We start from the raw sequence: 16,891 nt of genomic DNA, 5'->3' as shown, positions 1-16,891 counted from the left end.
CCCCACTGGACAAACCATCGCCAGATTTGGCTTCAGGTACCATCTTTATGCTGATAACACCCAATTATGCACATCTTCCCGCGACATCACCCCTGTACTCATACAGAACACCAGCGACTGTCTCTCTGCTGTATCAAATATCATATCCTCACTCTATCTGAAACTAAATCTCTCCAAGACTGAACTACTACTGTTTCCACCATGTAACAGATCTTTCCCTGATATATCCATTGTAGTCTCAGGCCTTACTATAACTCCTAGGCAGCAGGTTCGCTGCCTCAGGGTCATGTTTGACGCAGACCTTTCCTTCACCCCTCATGTTGAATCACTCGCACGTTCATGTCACCTCCACCTCAAAAATATCTCCAGAATACGCCCTTTCCTTATCAGAGATACACTAAAGACACTTATTGTCTCTCTGATTCATTCTCGCCTTGACTACTGTAACTCCTTATTAATCGGTCTTCTCCACACTAAACTCTCCCCTCTACAATCTATTCTGAATGCAGCGGCCAGGCTCATCTACCAGGCTAGACGCTACAGCGATGCCTCTGGTCTGTGCCAGTCGTTACATTGGCTGCCTATTCATTATTGAATAAAATATAAAGTTATCACTTTCATCCACAAGGCTCTCCATAATGCTGCACCTCCCTACATTTCCTCCCTCATATCTGTCTACCGCCCAACCCGTGTTCTCCGTTCACTCAATGACCTAACACTTACATCCTCTATTATCAGAACCTCCCACGCTCGTATACAAGACATCTCCCGAGCTGCACCACTTCTCTGGAATGCTCTACCCCGGACAATCAGATTAACTCCTAATTTCTACAGTTTCAAACGCAAACTAAAGACGAATCTTTTCAGACAGGCCTATCACAATTTCTAACGCAAACCCTTAACCCTCCTCTGTCCCTGCTCCCACATTTCCCCACATGATATGATGTCATCTCATGCTAACTTTATAGATTAAAACTCCATCCACATGTTAAAGGACACGACTGTTGACAGCTCATAAAGTCTTATGTTTATGTAATGACAGTCACCTCTATTACAAAAGTGTCTGACCTCTGCATAAGCAATGCCGCCCCTGCTACCTCTTGTGTCACCCCCTCTACCTCATAGATTGTAAGCTCTTGCGAGCAGGGCCCTCAGTCCCATTGTGTGAAATGACTTTCTTTGTAATGTATCTTTCTGTCTGTATTTGAACCCTACAAATTGTACAGCGCTGCAGAATATGTTGGCGCTATATAAATAAAATTTATTATTATTATTATTTATTTTTAAACTGTAATCTTTATTACATATTGCAAGATATCAAAAGAACAAGCATACAAAGAGATTAGAAAACAAAAAGGGACTAGAAATAAGCAAGGATTCAAAGAAGCAATAAACACCGATCATGGAAACGAAAATCAGGGGGAAACAGGAAAGGAAAGAAGCTACACATGGAGGTAGGGGGTGGGGAGAGGTTATCAGAAACATTGCAGGATACAGTAGGTAACCCACGGAGAACAAATAGATTGGAAGGCTTCTGGATAGTGTATAGTGAATAGCCATGAATTCCAAGCTGCAGACATCTTTCATACGGGCCAAGAGGCCGGGCCCTATAGGGAAGGTGGACACTTTTCCAGTCAAGAGCTATGATGGTTTTAGCGGCAGTGCATAAATAGAGAAATAATTTGGCATATTTTTTACCAAGATACCTAGGAAGGAGCTTAAGCATATAAGTAAGCAAGTTCAGAGGGACACCCTGCAAAAAGTGGACATCATTCAACTCCTTCAACTCAGTCCAAAAAGGATGGATCAGAGGGCAATCTCAAAAGATATGAAGTAATGTAACCAATGCTGAAAGACATCTCCAACAGGTGGAGGAAATAGCAGGACTGAGGGCATGTAACAAAGCAGGGGTGTGATACCAGTGCATTATAATTTTGTACTGTGTCTCCTGGAAAGTTACACACGTGGAAGACTTGGCTGCAAGGGACCATATAATCTGCCATTGACTGAGCTAGATCTGTCTGCCAAGTGTCTTGTTCCATTTCAACATATACTTATGAGGGACGGTGGTCTGCCCCTACAGTGAGGGAGAAGCCTATATACCGCTGAGATAAGTCATTTCATAGGACACCAACTCAGCATGATCTCTCAAAAACAGTAAGGGCGAAGACCTGCAGGACCCAGCGGAACCCATTCAGAGGCAGGTTATTGGAAGGTAAAGGTGAAGTACTCAAAAGGTCTGAACTCCAAAGTCTACGGATCAATTACATCCGCCACATGAACCATGCCTGCTCGACTCCAAGGGCACGGCATAGCAGCTGTGTGTCCTCCCCAGGAGGAGCAGGTTGAAGAGGAAGGAGACCATGGAGGAATTATAAAGGGGTATTCCCATGAACATATTCATATCTATTTTTCGGACTATAAGACACACTTTTTTTTCCTCCAAATATGGGAGGAAAATGGGGGAGGGGCGGGGTGTCTTATAGTCCGAATGCAGCAGGTGAATCACTGTGTGCTGCGCTGCAGTGAGGACGACGAGGCAAGTTCACGAGTAGATAGATACTACTGTACATTGACTTGTCCATGTACAGTATTATCTATCTACTCGTGAACTTCGCTCAACTTACCTGCTGCCGCTGCCCTCTGCTGGTCCGGTCCTCTGTCCTTCATGTGGCTTCAGAGCGCCCTGTGCCCCGTCCCCCTAGACTAATATTATAGAGAAGGCGGGGCTTAGGAGAGTGTAGGTGGGTACTGGGAGGAGAGACGCGAGTGATGCACTCTCGTCTCCCCGCCCAAACTCTCCAGCCGCACCAAGCCCCGCCTTCTCTCTACATCTCTACAATACTAGCCTAGAGAGGCGGGGGGCGCAAGGCGCTCTGAAGACATGTGAAGGATAGAGGACCGGGTGAAGGGGGGGGGTCTTAAAGATGGCGGCCGCTCCTGCAGAGCGGTTGCCATAGCTACCAAGTCTCTGCTGTAAAGGAGACCAGATAGCTATGGCAAGCGCTCTGCAAGTGCGGCCAACCTGTTACTGTGCCACGCGGGAGCCTCCCCTGACCAGCCTCAATAGTAATATTGAGCATCTCCCATAAACTGCAATACAATTGCCCCCGGTTCTATTTACATTGGTGAAATATTATATTATGTTATTAAATGTTTTACAAATTTTTTTTGCTTCAAAATTGAATGTGAGGTCTGTGAGGTATGAGGAGATCCAGGAATGAGAGAATTTCTAACAGGAGGGAGTGGTCAACTGTATCAAAGGCAGAGCAGAGGTCAAGGAGGAGGAGGACAGAGTAATGGCGCTTGGCTTGGCGGTTAGAAGGTCATTAGTGACTTTTGTTAGGACAGTTTCAGTGGAGTGCCGGGGTCTGAAGCCTGACTGAAGTCTGTCAAAGAGCAGGTTGGAGGAGAGACAGGAGGAGAGTTCGGAGTGGACGTGTTGCTCAAGCAGTTTTGAGGCGTATGGGAGCAGTGAGATGGGACGATAGTTGGCTGGAGAGGACGGGTCGAGGGACGGTTTCTTAAGTATAGGTGTGACTGTGGCGTATTTGAAGGCAGAGGGGAAGGATCCATTGGCTAGAGATAGGTTGAAGAGATGGGTTAGGGCCGGAGTAATGACTTCAGTGAGTTTGGGGATGAGATGTGACTGGATCGGGTCAAGTGTGCAGGAGGTGAGGTGGGATTTAGAGATTAGGGAGGAGAGTTTTTCCATCAGTGATGGTGGAGAAACAGGTCAAAGATGAGGAGCAGCGAGTAGTTGGGTTGAGGGGTTGTCGGGGGGTATAGGGCGTGACTGTCTCTGATGGTGTCAATTTTAGTTTTGAAGTAAGAGGCAAAGTCGTCAGCTGAGATAAGTGATGTCGGAGGGGGCGCAGGAGGACGGAGGAGGGAGTTGAAGGTGGTGAATAGCTATTTGGGATTGCGAGAGAGTGCAGATATGAGTGTGGTGAAGTAGACCTGCTTTGCAGAGGCGAGTGCGTTCTTAATTGCAAGAACTGCCTCTTTGTAACTGAGGAAGTCCTCCTGGGAATGGCTTTTCTTCCAGAGGCGCCCTGCAACCCGCGGAACGTCTCAGTTTTTTGGTCAGGTCAGTGTGCCAGGGTTGCCTATTGATAGGTCGGGCTCTAGTGGTTGAGAAGGGGGCCAAAAGAGTCAAGAGCTGAGGTGATGGTGGTATTGTAGAAGGCAGCAGTGGCATCAGCATCCTAGAGTGAGGTTATATCAGTGAGTGGTAGGATAGAGTCAGAGCGTGCGGATGTCAAGACGGTTTAGATTCCTGCGGGGGCGTGTTGGTTTAGAGGTTGGGGTGTCTATTGGAGAGGAGAGGGTAGAGAATGTCAGCAGGTTGTGGTCAAAGAGCGTGGATGGAGAGTTAAGAGAGGCTGCATACAGAGCAGAAGCGGGTGAAAGGTTGATTTATTTTTATACTTCAACTAGTACTAAAATCTGTGGGTTGTAAAATATCACTTACTTGCCATTAACTTACCTCAATGTACATCTCATTATTACAGGCTTCTGCAAATATGCTAGGAGAAGCACATATGTAGGAGTCAACTTCATCAGCAATACACTCATCCCTTTCTAGCAAACTCATTAGATAGCGATCTGCAAAAATGAAGAAAACAAATAGAAATAAAGCGTGCTCTTGCACATAAAAGATCTTCCACAGATCTGCAGTATTCTAATATGGTCCTCCTTTAATTAGTTTTATTACAACAATAATCACAGGCAGGCATAAAGATGGGGCACACTAACCATTTGGGTTAGAGTCAAAGTCCCTGGACGAAGCCCATTGAAGTGGGTGAAACGCTCGTTGGGCGTGTTCTTTGGTGGTGTGGTAGGCCTGTTGGTTACAGTGTGATGTGGTAAAAATGGGTCATGCATTTGTCTTTGCCATTGCCAGATAGACCTCTCACTTGGTGATTATATTTGGTTCTTTGTAGCTATATAATATATATTATGGTCTTACTCTATTCATTACCTATTACTTATTGTGTTACCCTGTACTACACATACCACCTTGGAGTTTACTGGTACTATTATCTCTTTGATTCCCCACAATATTTATATTTGTATTGGATGATGTTATTTGTATCTGTATGTTTTTTTTTATATTTAGATACTAATAAACTTGAGTAGTTTTATACTATTAGAGTGTGGAAGTTTTTTCTATTTATTCTTATGCGAGTTTCTCCCAACTTGCTATGCAGTATTGCAGTAGTGGCGTAACTAGGAATGGTATGGCCCTGTGGCGACCTCCCCCCCCCCGCAAGAGGGTATGTGGCCATGCAGGCTGTATGTGAACAAGAGGGTGATGTGGGGTGCAGGGTGTGTATGAGCAAGAGGGAAATGGGGGTACAAGCTGTGTGTGAGCAAGAGGGTGATGTGGAGGGGGGAATCCCCCATTCAACCACACTCTTGCACACCCACAGCCTGCACCCCCATTCCCCCTTTCGCACACACAGCCTGCGCCCCTTGTCACCATCTTTGCTCACACAAAGCCTGCACGCCCAAGTACTCCTCCGGCTCACAAACAGCCTGCACCACCCATTCCTTCCTCTTGCCCACATAGGGCAGAATGGGGGGTGAAGACTGTGAGCAAGAGGGGTACATGGGTATGCAGGACGTGTATGAGACAGGAAGGAATGGAGGTGCAGATGTTCTCTCACACAGCCTGCACACCCATGTACCCCTGTTGCTCAGTCTGCACCCCCCCCCATTCCCTCCTCTTCCTCACAGATAGCCTACAACCCATTCCCCTTGACCTGTATAATCTTGATAGCTATGCCCACAAGAGACACTGATTCTATCTTAGTAGGTTAAAGGACCTTTGATGACGTCATGTCACAGGTCCTGTAACCTACTGGTATAGATGCCGACACAGGGCTTTGGACAGCGGGCAGGAGATAGAAGTTTCTCCTGCCCGCTGCCATCATGCAAGTGCCGGGAGGCAGGGGCCCAGAAATCAGGCGGCCCCTGCTTGGGTACAGTAGTGAAGACGGCAATTGCTGGCTTCACTACTGTTAAAAGATGGACTGTGGAGGAGGCAGCTCCACTTTCCTCATCCATCTTCAGGCTGCACCCGATGCTGCAGTAAATAGGGCCTATTACCTGCTGTAGTAACTCCAGCAGGTAACGTCCTATTAAAAAAAAAAAAATCTGCAGCAGTAGCAGCTGCCGCCGGGCCCCCTAGTGTCCTGGGCCTTGTGGCAGCCGCTACCGCTGCTACCCCAGTAGCTACACCCCTGAATATCGGCCTCTTATGAATTATTATTCCATATTAATAGCATCAAAGTCTAAATAACTGTCTTAATCACTTCAGTACCAGGCCAATTTTTAAGTTTTTCTGTTTGTGATGTTTTGAGTGCTATAACATTTTTATCATTTGGGTTATTCTAATTTGTGGGCATGGTATTAGCATTTTTTTTTTTTGTGTGTCTGTGTGTGGAGGAGGCCAGTTTCTGCTACAATTGGGGCTGATACATATAGCCCCAGATACAGGAGGAATGCAGCCTCCTGCCCATTAGTGCTGAGCTGGGTCCTCTAGGACCTAGCAGCTTTAACCATCTCTGACCCCGGTGGATGACGTGACCATCCCTGCCTTCTTTAGAGGAGCTCCGGTTTTAGTAACACCCAGCTCCCTGCTTATGTGGCTGCTTGACATTGTGCTGCTGCTTAAAACTGCAAGGAAATACCAGTACATTCCTTTCAGAACTAGACAACAATTATCTGGAACTTATATACCCAATGGGCAGTCCAGAGATGGTTAAATGGGGTTTCCAGTTTCAGCAATTAAAAGTAATCGAGTTGTGATATGAAAAGTTTACAATTTTCCAAAATACTATCTGTATTAATTCAGCTTGGTTTTCAACATCTCTGCTTGCTGTCATTTGGTGGTTATTTCCAGTAGATAAAACAAAGTCCATGGTCATGTGATGGACAAACTGGTACAGCTCTGGTTACAAGACTGACTACTGAGCTGTGACTGTAGCGTGCTGCGCACCTGTGTATACATCCCATGACCATAGACAAATCATCATCTAGTAGAAGTAAATAAAGAACTGCAGCAAGCAGACATCTAGAAAACCATGAGGAACTCATACAGCAAGGGTATGTTCACACGGAGCGGAATCAGCCTCAAAATTTAGGGAGGATTGCCAGTGCACAGAACGATAGAAGACTCTCAGGCTTGGCATATACTTCTATTGCAGGCTACTCTATGCAGCTTGTAATAGAAGTGCAACATTTTGCAATGCAGTAGTGCTTAGTCCTCATGTTCAAGTTTCAGGGCCCCTAGGGGGTCTAATAAATATAGTATTTAAATCCAAAATCACCTCCTTTCACTAGAATACATATAAAAAAAGAAAATTACTGTGAAACATATACACATAAAAGGTGTCTCTATGACCAAACGCCCAGGCTACAAAAACAAAAATTTTTGCTTGAAAAATTATGAGTGTGTCAAACCGCTTTTTTCAATGTTTCGTCTCGGATAATCTTAATAAAAAGAGCACCTGGGAAGAAGGAAAAGGAGAAGAAGAAGAAGAGACGCCCTAGGCTTCCACGTACACGTATTTAAAAAAAGTTACAAGTATCAGAATATGGCAACTTTAAAGGGATTCTATTATTAGAATCCCATTTTAAGTTAAACCCACGTTGGAATAGCCTTAAGAGGCGGAGGCGCCGAACAAGAAGGCGGCAGTGCTGGATAGTTTTCTCAAAGCAGTGGGGACGCGCCAGTGCTGTTTCAGTGCTGTGGACCGCCCCCAGTGCTGCGAGAAAACTAATTAGCATATGTACAAAAACAAGGATATCTAAGGAACGGCGGTGTGGAGAAGACATCTAAAGGTAAGGGAAGAATAGCCTTTCTTAAGGCTATTGTGACGTGGGTTTAACTTAAAACGGAATTCCCTTTAACCCCTTCCCAACATCCTCAGGGTGTTTAACTAAGGCAGCCACCTGGGAGTCGGGCAGCCACCATAGTTGCCTGGTGTCTGCTGGTTCATACTGGAACAAACTCTGGGGCCGACGTCACATTGGCATGACAGCCAAGAGCCTTGCAGATAGCAATGCTCTATGTAGCCTGCAAAAGAAATGAGGATTTTTTTGCAGGCTACATAGGGGGTCTAATAAATGGAAAGAACAGAAATAAATATATAATTAAAAATTCAAATCACCCCCCTTTCCCAAGAACACCTATAAAAAGTACTTAAATACTGTTAAACACCTACACATTAAGTATCCCTGTGTCCAAAAACGTCCGCTCTACAAATCTATAAAAATATTTTTCCTATACGGTAAACGCTGTAGCGGGGGAAAAAAAAAAAAAAAAAAAAAAAAAAGACACCCTATACATCTCCGAACACTGAATCATAAAAAGTTACGGGTATCAGAAAATGGTGACTTTTAGAAAGAAAAAATAAATAAATAAAAATTGGCAGAGTTTTGGATTTTTGTTAATGGGTTAAAATGTACCTAAATCCATATAAATTTGGTATCTTTGGAATCATACTGAAACATAGAATACAGGTGATACAGGTCATTTTGGCAGTGAATGCCGTAAAAACGAATCCCGTAAGAAAATCACACAAATGCAGTTTTTCTTCAAATCCGCCCCATTCTGATTTTTTTTCAGCTTCCCAGTACATTGTACTGAATAATTAATGGTGGCGTCATGAAGAAAAATTTGTGCCGCAAACATTAAGACCTAATATGGCTCAGAGTGGAGAAATAAAATGTTATGGGGTTTAGAGGAGGTGGTGGGGAGTCAAAAACGAAAAATGCCTGTGGCAGGAAGGGGTTAAAACATTTTTTTTTGGGATTTTTGTTAAGGGGATAAAATGTAGATAAAACTATATAAATTTGATATCCCTAAAATTGTATAGAAATATAGAATACAGGTGACATGTCATTTTGGCTACATAGTTAGTGATGCCCAACTTTCCAGTACATTCTACAGAATAATAATTTGTACCAATATAAAGAACAATTTGTCAAACAAACATTAAGCCCTCATACGGCGTTGTGAACAGAAAACTAAAGTTATGGGGGTTGGAAAGCAGGAAGTCAAAAACGTAAGATGCCTCCGGTAGTGAGGGGTTAGAAAACGGAGCTCTGTTCTTAAGGTTTTTAGGCTGTGTCCTTAAGAGGTTATGGCTAGCCATGCATACGAGAAAAAAATCTGCCATGATGTGGCTGATCGATTGATAGCAGGATCAGTCACATATATGATCCCACCATCAAAATAAACTGAATTCTCAAAGATTAGGAAAAAAAAAAGTCGGAAAAATGGCAAATGATTGGCCAAATTCATACACACATTCAGTTGATCAACGGGAAAAATTTCCAACACACTTTTTTTTTTTTTTTTTTTACAGACTAAAAGTTGCAAACAGTTATTTGCAGTACTTCTTCAAACCATCGCTGAACGAAATATATTCAGCCAAATATTTCAGCCGATTACAGTAGAATGTGTGTAGTCCCCATTAAAGTGAAGTCCCCTACTCTTTTAGCTAAAGGAACTAAGAGCAGTTCACACTCTGGTGAATGTAGGCTTTTCCAGTAACATCTTTAACATAAGCAAGTTAATAAACCCAATTTTTTTTTCCTCTGGACAACCCCTTTACAATTAGCCAAATTAGTTTCTGACAGAAGGTGTGGCGTGGAATTATTCTGTTCTGCAAACAGCCCCTTTCCATGGATTTTCCTACTGTTTTCCAGGCGACGAAGACTCTTGCGTCCTTTGGCTCTAGGAGTCAGATCAGAGTTTCGGATTGCACGATTAATATAGTACTGCTTGCGTTTTGCATTAGAAGTTTTCTTGGATGGAGAGCTTGGCAAAGGGGATAGGCAATCCTCAATTAACCTGAAAAAAGAAAAGAACTCTTATACTAGTGGCACCCTGAGGCTTATTACTCCCCTTCTATGTATACTGTAGATTAGTGTGTGATACTCCAGTGTATGGATGCAAACAGAAGAATCTACATAAAGTTGTACAGAAATATACACCCTTGTCCTCAGGCAAATGCGGTTTTATATACCGCTAGAAAGCGCACTGTCGACTTCCCCATTCTGTGCAGTTACCAATACCTCTTCGCTGTCAGAAGGGCGTTCCTGACAGGCTAGCTGGGCTGTGTGAATGTTATCTATAGCCCTGTACTGTCACAGAGGGCTTTCTTTACTGCCCAGGAGTGATGCTGAGCTGTGAAGAATGCCCTCCCAGTACTAGTCTATGGTCGAGTACAGTTGGGTGAGAGGGGGGGGGGGGGGGGCGTTACTCACGGCCCAGCTAGACTGTCAGGAATGCCCTTCTGGCAGTGGGAAGAGATCAGTAACTGCACTTATATCTCCAGCCCGGGGGAACAGAACGCTGGAGAGAATTAAGCGCACTGTCGGCTTTCTAGCGGTATATAAAACCACATGTGCCTGAGGATATGAAAGGTCCTCTTTAATATCAGGAATCCCCAATAGAAATGTTTTAATTATTATTTATTTTTAAGTATTCATCATTCGCATTGTTAGGCCCCATGCACACAACCTAGCGCGCTTCGGATGGAGAACGTCCTACCCTGCTCTGTGACCCCTTCCCCACTAAATTCAAAGGTAAGGGTAAGTTCACACTGGGTTTTTTTGGTCCAGAACCTGAGGTGGAGGCATCCAGCTGCGCACTCCACTCTGGATTGGCCCAAATGAATTGGCCTAGTCGGGAGTGTCTTCAGGTGGATGTCACAAGGCAAATCCGCCTGAAAGAATGAGCATCTCACTTTGTTTGTTCCTGCCTCTGGAAAAAAGAACTGACCGGCTTCCACTGATTTCAATGGAAGCTGTTTTTTTGGTCAGGATTTTGAGGCAGATACTGTGAACTTACCCAAAGACTGAAGTCACACTGATATAATCAAAGAAAATTTTAGCTATAAAACTGCCCTCTCAAACTGTACAATCAGTCGTGTGCATCTAAAAAAATATGTAATAAGTATTTTAGCTTTGGACTGTATGGCAAGCACCTAAGTTAAACAATGGAAAACACAATGGCTTTGTTGTTTAGTACAGTTGCCTTGCAGTGCTCTTATCTGACCAAGGACAACATTAGCAAGGAGTTTGCTTGCATTTTCTGTGGGTACTCTGCTTTAATTCCAAAAACAACTACGCCCTAAATGGGACAGTGACTGTAGCGCTGTGGAATATGTTAGAGCTATATAAGTAAGAGGATTAAATAGAAGGCAGTTCTGATAATGAAAATGCATTAAAATTCGGTATATTACATACCACACTTTCATGTTATATACTTCCCAAATCACTCACCCCAATGTGAGGGATGTGCTGCCAAAGGAAGGGAAAAGTGGTATAAATGAAGGGGGAAAAGTTGCAGCTGACCATGGTCAGACTTTTATCCACTAGAAGTAACAGTGTAAATGACAGCAAAGAGAGATTTAGTAAACCGTGAGGAATCGATACAAAAAGTACGAGTATATTGGAAAATTGTCTAAGAGTGGCCAACCCATTTAAAGGAAGTACTCATAAAGTCCCTAAACCTTTCATTGTGATGCATACAAAAATTCCCAAAATGTTTAAAGAGGATATTTCATGTCTTCATGAAAGGATCATACATACCGCTAGAAAGCTGGCAGAGCTCTGAATTCGGTGCACTGTCAGCTTTTCCAGTGGTGGAGATATCGGTGCTGTTAGTTTCGGCACAGATATTGCCTTTCTGACAGAAGGGTATTCCTCATGAGGAACACCCCACAGCAGACAGTACATTTAGATTCTTTTTTTTAAAAAAAAACCTTATGTTTAATATAAACCTTGCTTTTAAAGTCATTTTTGGGTGACATTTCCTTTAAAGCATTTAAAATTTTTCTTTAGAATTGGCTCTGTGGAGAAGGCATTACCGTAAACACACATTAAACACAAGTGAATAGACCTAAAAGCTTGTGACCACAAGACCATGGCAATGGCACAGAGGTGCACACTTTTTACTGTTCCATTGCAGAGCCCCAAGGCCATATAAAGGACGGACAATACAGCAATTCTTGCATAAAGTAACGGTAGAATTCAAATACCTCCATTAAATACAAACTGCCGCCATTGTGTGCGCATGTCCATAATGGGATAGAGATTATTAAAATATAAAAGTCTACAGAAAATACATTCCTTTCAGCTAATCTGCAATGTACCAAAAGATCTACAGTCACTACCGACACAACAGTGATTTAGCGGTTAGTAAACCCTATACTTTATGAAATGCTTTCTCCACAGGCTTTTTCTATGGCATGAAAAGCCACTAGTAATAAACATGCACTACTTCTGGAAGTATTATAGGCTTATTTTCATGGGGAGAGCATATTTATTTTGCAGTGCACTGAAAGTTATGATTAAGTCTTGTTATGTCACATTACTTTCAAGGGAAAGCATAGAATAGCAGCAGCACTTCTAACTTAAAAGCCACAAATGGGAAATAATTGTCCTGTATTATAGAACCGTAGAGAAGAACTAGCTCAGATCAGGGTCCTCACCAATCCAGCTTTTATACCACAGGACACAACATGAACTGGAACCGGATTGGCTGTTTTGGGAACCTTTGTTGCCACATGAATATTACAAAAATCAGAGAGATGATTTATAACAATTATGTATATATGTATGGTCTCAGTATTATGGAATTAGAGAAACTACTCATATCCCGAGTATGCTGTTAGTTCAGACCTGCAGGTGGACCAGGATTTTCAGCTAAAAGCATAAAAGACAAATGCGGTCACGCCTGCTTTGCAACCCCAGAAAACTGTTCTTAAGAGGAGTAAGAAATTCAGAATGGGGTGGAATTACAGAAATTGCATTTACAAGATTTTCTTACAGTGTTTATTGTGCAGCCAAAATGAAGTATAATCTGTATTCTTTGGGTCTGTACAATTATTACAATACCAAATTTACAGCAATCACAGAGGAACTATTCCAACCAAAATAAGAAATCACTGAACCAGAATGCGGTGGTGTAGAAAAAAAACAAAACTTTAAAATAGAGCTTTTCACCACCTTCAGCTCCGTCCTCCTGTGCCCCCTCTGACATCACTTATCTCAGCTGCCAACTATGCCTCTTATTTCAAAAGTAAAATTGACACCATCAGAGACAGTCTCACCCTACACCCCAGGCAACCCCTCTACCCAACTGCTCGCTGCCTCTCATCCTTAAAGGGGTTGGCCACTTTCAGACCAATATTGAGAAACAAATGTACAATAAAAAGATATACGATTTTCCAATATACTTTCTGTATCAATTCCTCACAGCTTTCTAGATCTCTGCTTGCTGTCATTCATTCTGTGACTTCTAGTGGATAAAAGTCTGACCATGGTTATGTGATTTACAGTCCATGGTCATGTGATTTACGGTCCATGGTCACGTGATGAGCACACAGGTGCACAGCTGATTACCAGGCAGATGTCTGATTACTGCGCTGTGACTGTAACGAGCGGCACCTGTGTGCTCATCACGTGACCCGGGACCGTAAATCACATGACCATGGTCAGAGTTTTATCCTCTAGAACAGGAGTAGGGAACCTTCGGCTCTCCAGCTGCTGTGAAACTACAACTCCCAGCATGCTCCATTCACTTCTATGGGAGTTCCCAGAACAGCAGAGCCAGTATGCATGCTGGGAGTTGTAGTTTTGCAACAGCTGGAGAGCCGTACGTTCCCTACCCCTGATCTAGAAGTAACTGAATGAATGACAGCAAGCAGAGATCTAGAAAACCGGGAGGAATTGATACAGAAAGTATATTGGGAAATTGTATATCTTTTTATTGTACACTAGCAGAATAATGTATCAAAAAAAAAAAATTGTGTGAGCATAAACATAACTTTTAATAATTTACTATTTAAAATAGTGTAAAAAACGTGATGGACATGTATCTGGACATGAATTTTTTAGGTGCACGGTTGATCTATCTAGTCAAATATTTCCATCCTCCTATTTGTTGCACCAGTAGTTCTATTGTCCTATTAGTCCTAAGATAAAATATCTCACATCACCCATGTGGTACGTGAAAGGACGATGCAAGCTGTTAGTAATATTAGTTCACTACCGAACTATGAGAGCCACTTGAAAGAAACCTTGCCAAAATAACGGGTTTAACTTTATTTCGGTATGCGCATACCTGCACAGCTCCTATATAAAATGAGTTGGCATATTCCTCTAGATATACAATATCTCTCCTAGCAACTGCTATCAGAGTAAATTATTGGCCCTATTGCATATGAGTTCAGGCAGCTTGTTTGTTTTCTTGCCTACTATATACTCAGCTTATGCCTGTATATATGCACATTGCGGCTTTAGGGGAATATGTAGGGTAAAGGGTTAAGTTGCTGCTCAGCTGAAAAACACTGATGTCTCTACCAATACCCCACCCTGCAGTGAGTATAGCTGCCCACCCTCTGTGTAAGGGCTAGTTCACACGTGAACTGCCCGTGCGGGTTTTGACACAGAGAGAGATGTGGCGAGCCGCGTCTCTCTGGTCAAAAACCGCCTGCTGCGACCATCGCGGTTTTCCCCTCCGCTGTCGGCTCAAATGAATGAGCCGACATAGGAGGGTGTTGCCGCGTGGCTTCCGCCCGAAGAAAGGACATGTCACTTCTTTTCTCCGCTAGCAGCAGCCCGCCACTAGTGGAGAAAAGAAGCCTGGCAGTTTGCATAGACCACCATTGTAAAGGGGAGGTTTTTGATGCGAAATCCGCTGTCAAAAACCTCCCCTTTGCTCACATGTGAACGAGCCCTAACCAAACACCCTGCCTCAGTGTGCAGTCACATGGTTTCTAAACCCCCACAGCGTGAACTCCGATGTATGGCAGCTGCAGCTTCTGTAGTGGAGTATCGTCACCTTCCACTAAGCCCTAGCTATTGGAGCTGAGTTGTGCTCTTCCTTAGCTATCACTGATGTATGCCCGTATTTGGCTGGTATTTAGCTAGTATTGCTCTTGCCCTATATGAAGATGTATTGTCCCTACGCGGTTCTACCCGCTCAGGGTTTCATCAGGGGACTAATTAGGCAATAAATGTATATAGTTCTTCTGGGGAGCCTGGGCTACTGCCGTCCAGCAGTCTTCTCCAGTGTCTCCTCCTCGGCTATGTAATAGGGCCAATAATTTACTCTGATGGCGGCCACACTAGCCGAGGAGCTGTAAATTATATGCCCTCCCCTCCATCTCTGCCCCCAGTTTCATGCCCTCCCCTCCATCTCTGCCCCCAGTTTCATGCCCTCCCCTCCATCTCTGCCCCCAGTTTCATGCCCTCCCCTCCATCTCTGCCCCCAGTTTCATGCCCTCCCCTCCATCTCTGCCCCCAGTTTCATGCCCTCCCCTCCATCTCTGCCCCCAGTTTCATGCCCTCCCCTCCATCTCTGCCCCCAGTTTCATGCCCTCCCCTCCATCTCTGCCCCCAGTTTCATGTCCTCCCCTCCATCTCTGCCCCCAGTTTCATGTCCTCCCCTCCATCTCTGCCCCCAGTTTCATGTCCCCCCCTCCATCTCTGCCCCCAGTTTCATGTCCCCCCCTCCATCTCTGCCCCCAGTTTCATGTCCCCCCTCCATCTCTGTCCCCAGTTTCATGTCCCCCCCCCCCCATCTCTGTCCCCAGTTTCATGTCCCCCCCCCCCCATCTCTGTCCCCAGTTTCATGTCCCCCCCCCCCATCTCTGTCCCCAGTTTCATGTCTCCCCTCCATCTCTGCCCCAGTTTCATGTCGTTCTTCCCCTCCTTCATCTTCCCCCAGTTTCATGGGCCCCCTTCATTATGTTCCCCCTCAATTTTTAACACTAAACAACACTGATATTCACAGTTCCCTCGCTCCCCTGCAGCTCTCTCCACAGTCTGACTTACAGAGTAGTAGGCACCATGTGAGTGATATCATCACATCGCGCCTACAGATCCAGGAGCCAGATTGCAGCAGTAAAGCAGGAGCTGAGCTGTGACAGCTCCTGCTTTACTCACCTATGTATTTAACTCCGGACACAGATGAGTTAAAACCGGGACATAGCTCCCGCTGACCGGGACAGGACCCTCGAATATGGGAATGTCCCGCAGAATCTAGGACTGATGGAATGCTTAAAATTTTTATTATTTTGGAATTTTACTAATTTGTCATAACATTGATGTGAAAAACAACTTTTTTTCATTTCAACATTTTTATAGATTTTACATATTCAATACACATTATGTGTATAAACTATTACAACTATTTTTTAAACTATTTTTTATCAAAAATTAAAAGTTATGCATCTTACACAAATATCTAAAACATTTACACCCAATTAGCAACATAGTGCAACCCTTCCCCTCGAGTATAAGCCAAATTTTTCAGCCCAGTTTTTGTGCTGAAAAAGCCCCCCTCGGCTTATACCTGAGTCAGTAAAAAAAAAATTTTATTTTATTTATTTTTATAGGAGGGTGGCGGTGGGGTCTATGACCAGCCACAATATCAATGTATAGAATCTCCCATAAAATAGTGCAAAAAAAAAAAAAAAAAAAAAAGATTTAAAAAAATGAAAGTTCTTAATCCCTCCTTTCCCTAGAATACAGACAACCAAAGCACCCCCTCCCCTTTCCCAGCATCTACTTTTGAAATTTTCCAGTAGCTGCTCCATTTCCATCCTCGGCTTATACTCAAGTCAATAAGTTTTCCCAGTTTTTTTGTGGTAAAATTAGGGGCCTCGGCTTATATTCAGGTCGGCTTATACTAGAGTATATACGGTAAGCCTTTAAGTGGTCCCTAAAAAATTAGTTTGGTGAATTCTCTTGAGAATCTGGAAATTCGCTGTTACACTTGTAAAGCCTTGTGATGTCTAAAATAAATTAAAAGACAATCAAAAGATGTTGCCAATATAAAACAGAGATATGGAAGATAATA

The 16,891-nt window shown here is 43.6% G+C and overlaps 1 protein-coding gene across 1 annotated transcript in view; it reads right to left on the bottom strand.

Moving 5' to 3' along the window:
• R3HDM4 (R3H domain containing 4) overlaps positions 1-16,891 on the bottom strand; it is a 39,307-nt gene that overhangs the window by 10,837 nt on the left and 11,579 nt on the right. The window contains exons 2-3 of the mRNA XM_075283668.1: positions 9,714-9,868; positions 4,490-4,608 (exon numbers count right to left, since the gene is read on the bottom strand). Coding sequence (XP_075139769.1) covers positions 4,490-4,608; positions 9,714-9,868 — 274 coding nt within the window. The remainder of the gene's footprint in view (positions 1-4,489; positions 4,609-9,713; positions 9,869-16,891) is intronic.

Source organism: Leptodactylus fuscus, chromosome 1, assembly GCF_031893055.1.
Source record: "Leptodactylus fuscus isolate aLepFus1 chromosome 1, aLepFus1.hap2, whole genome shotgun sequence".
Lineage (NCBI taxonomy): Eukaryota > Metazoa > Chordata > Amphibia > Anura > Leptodactylidae > Leptodactylus > Leptodactylus fuscus.
This window is presented reverse-complemented; position numbering and strand designations above follow the sequence as displayed.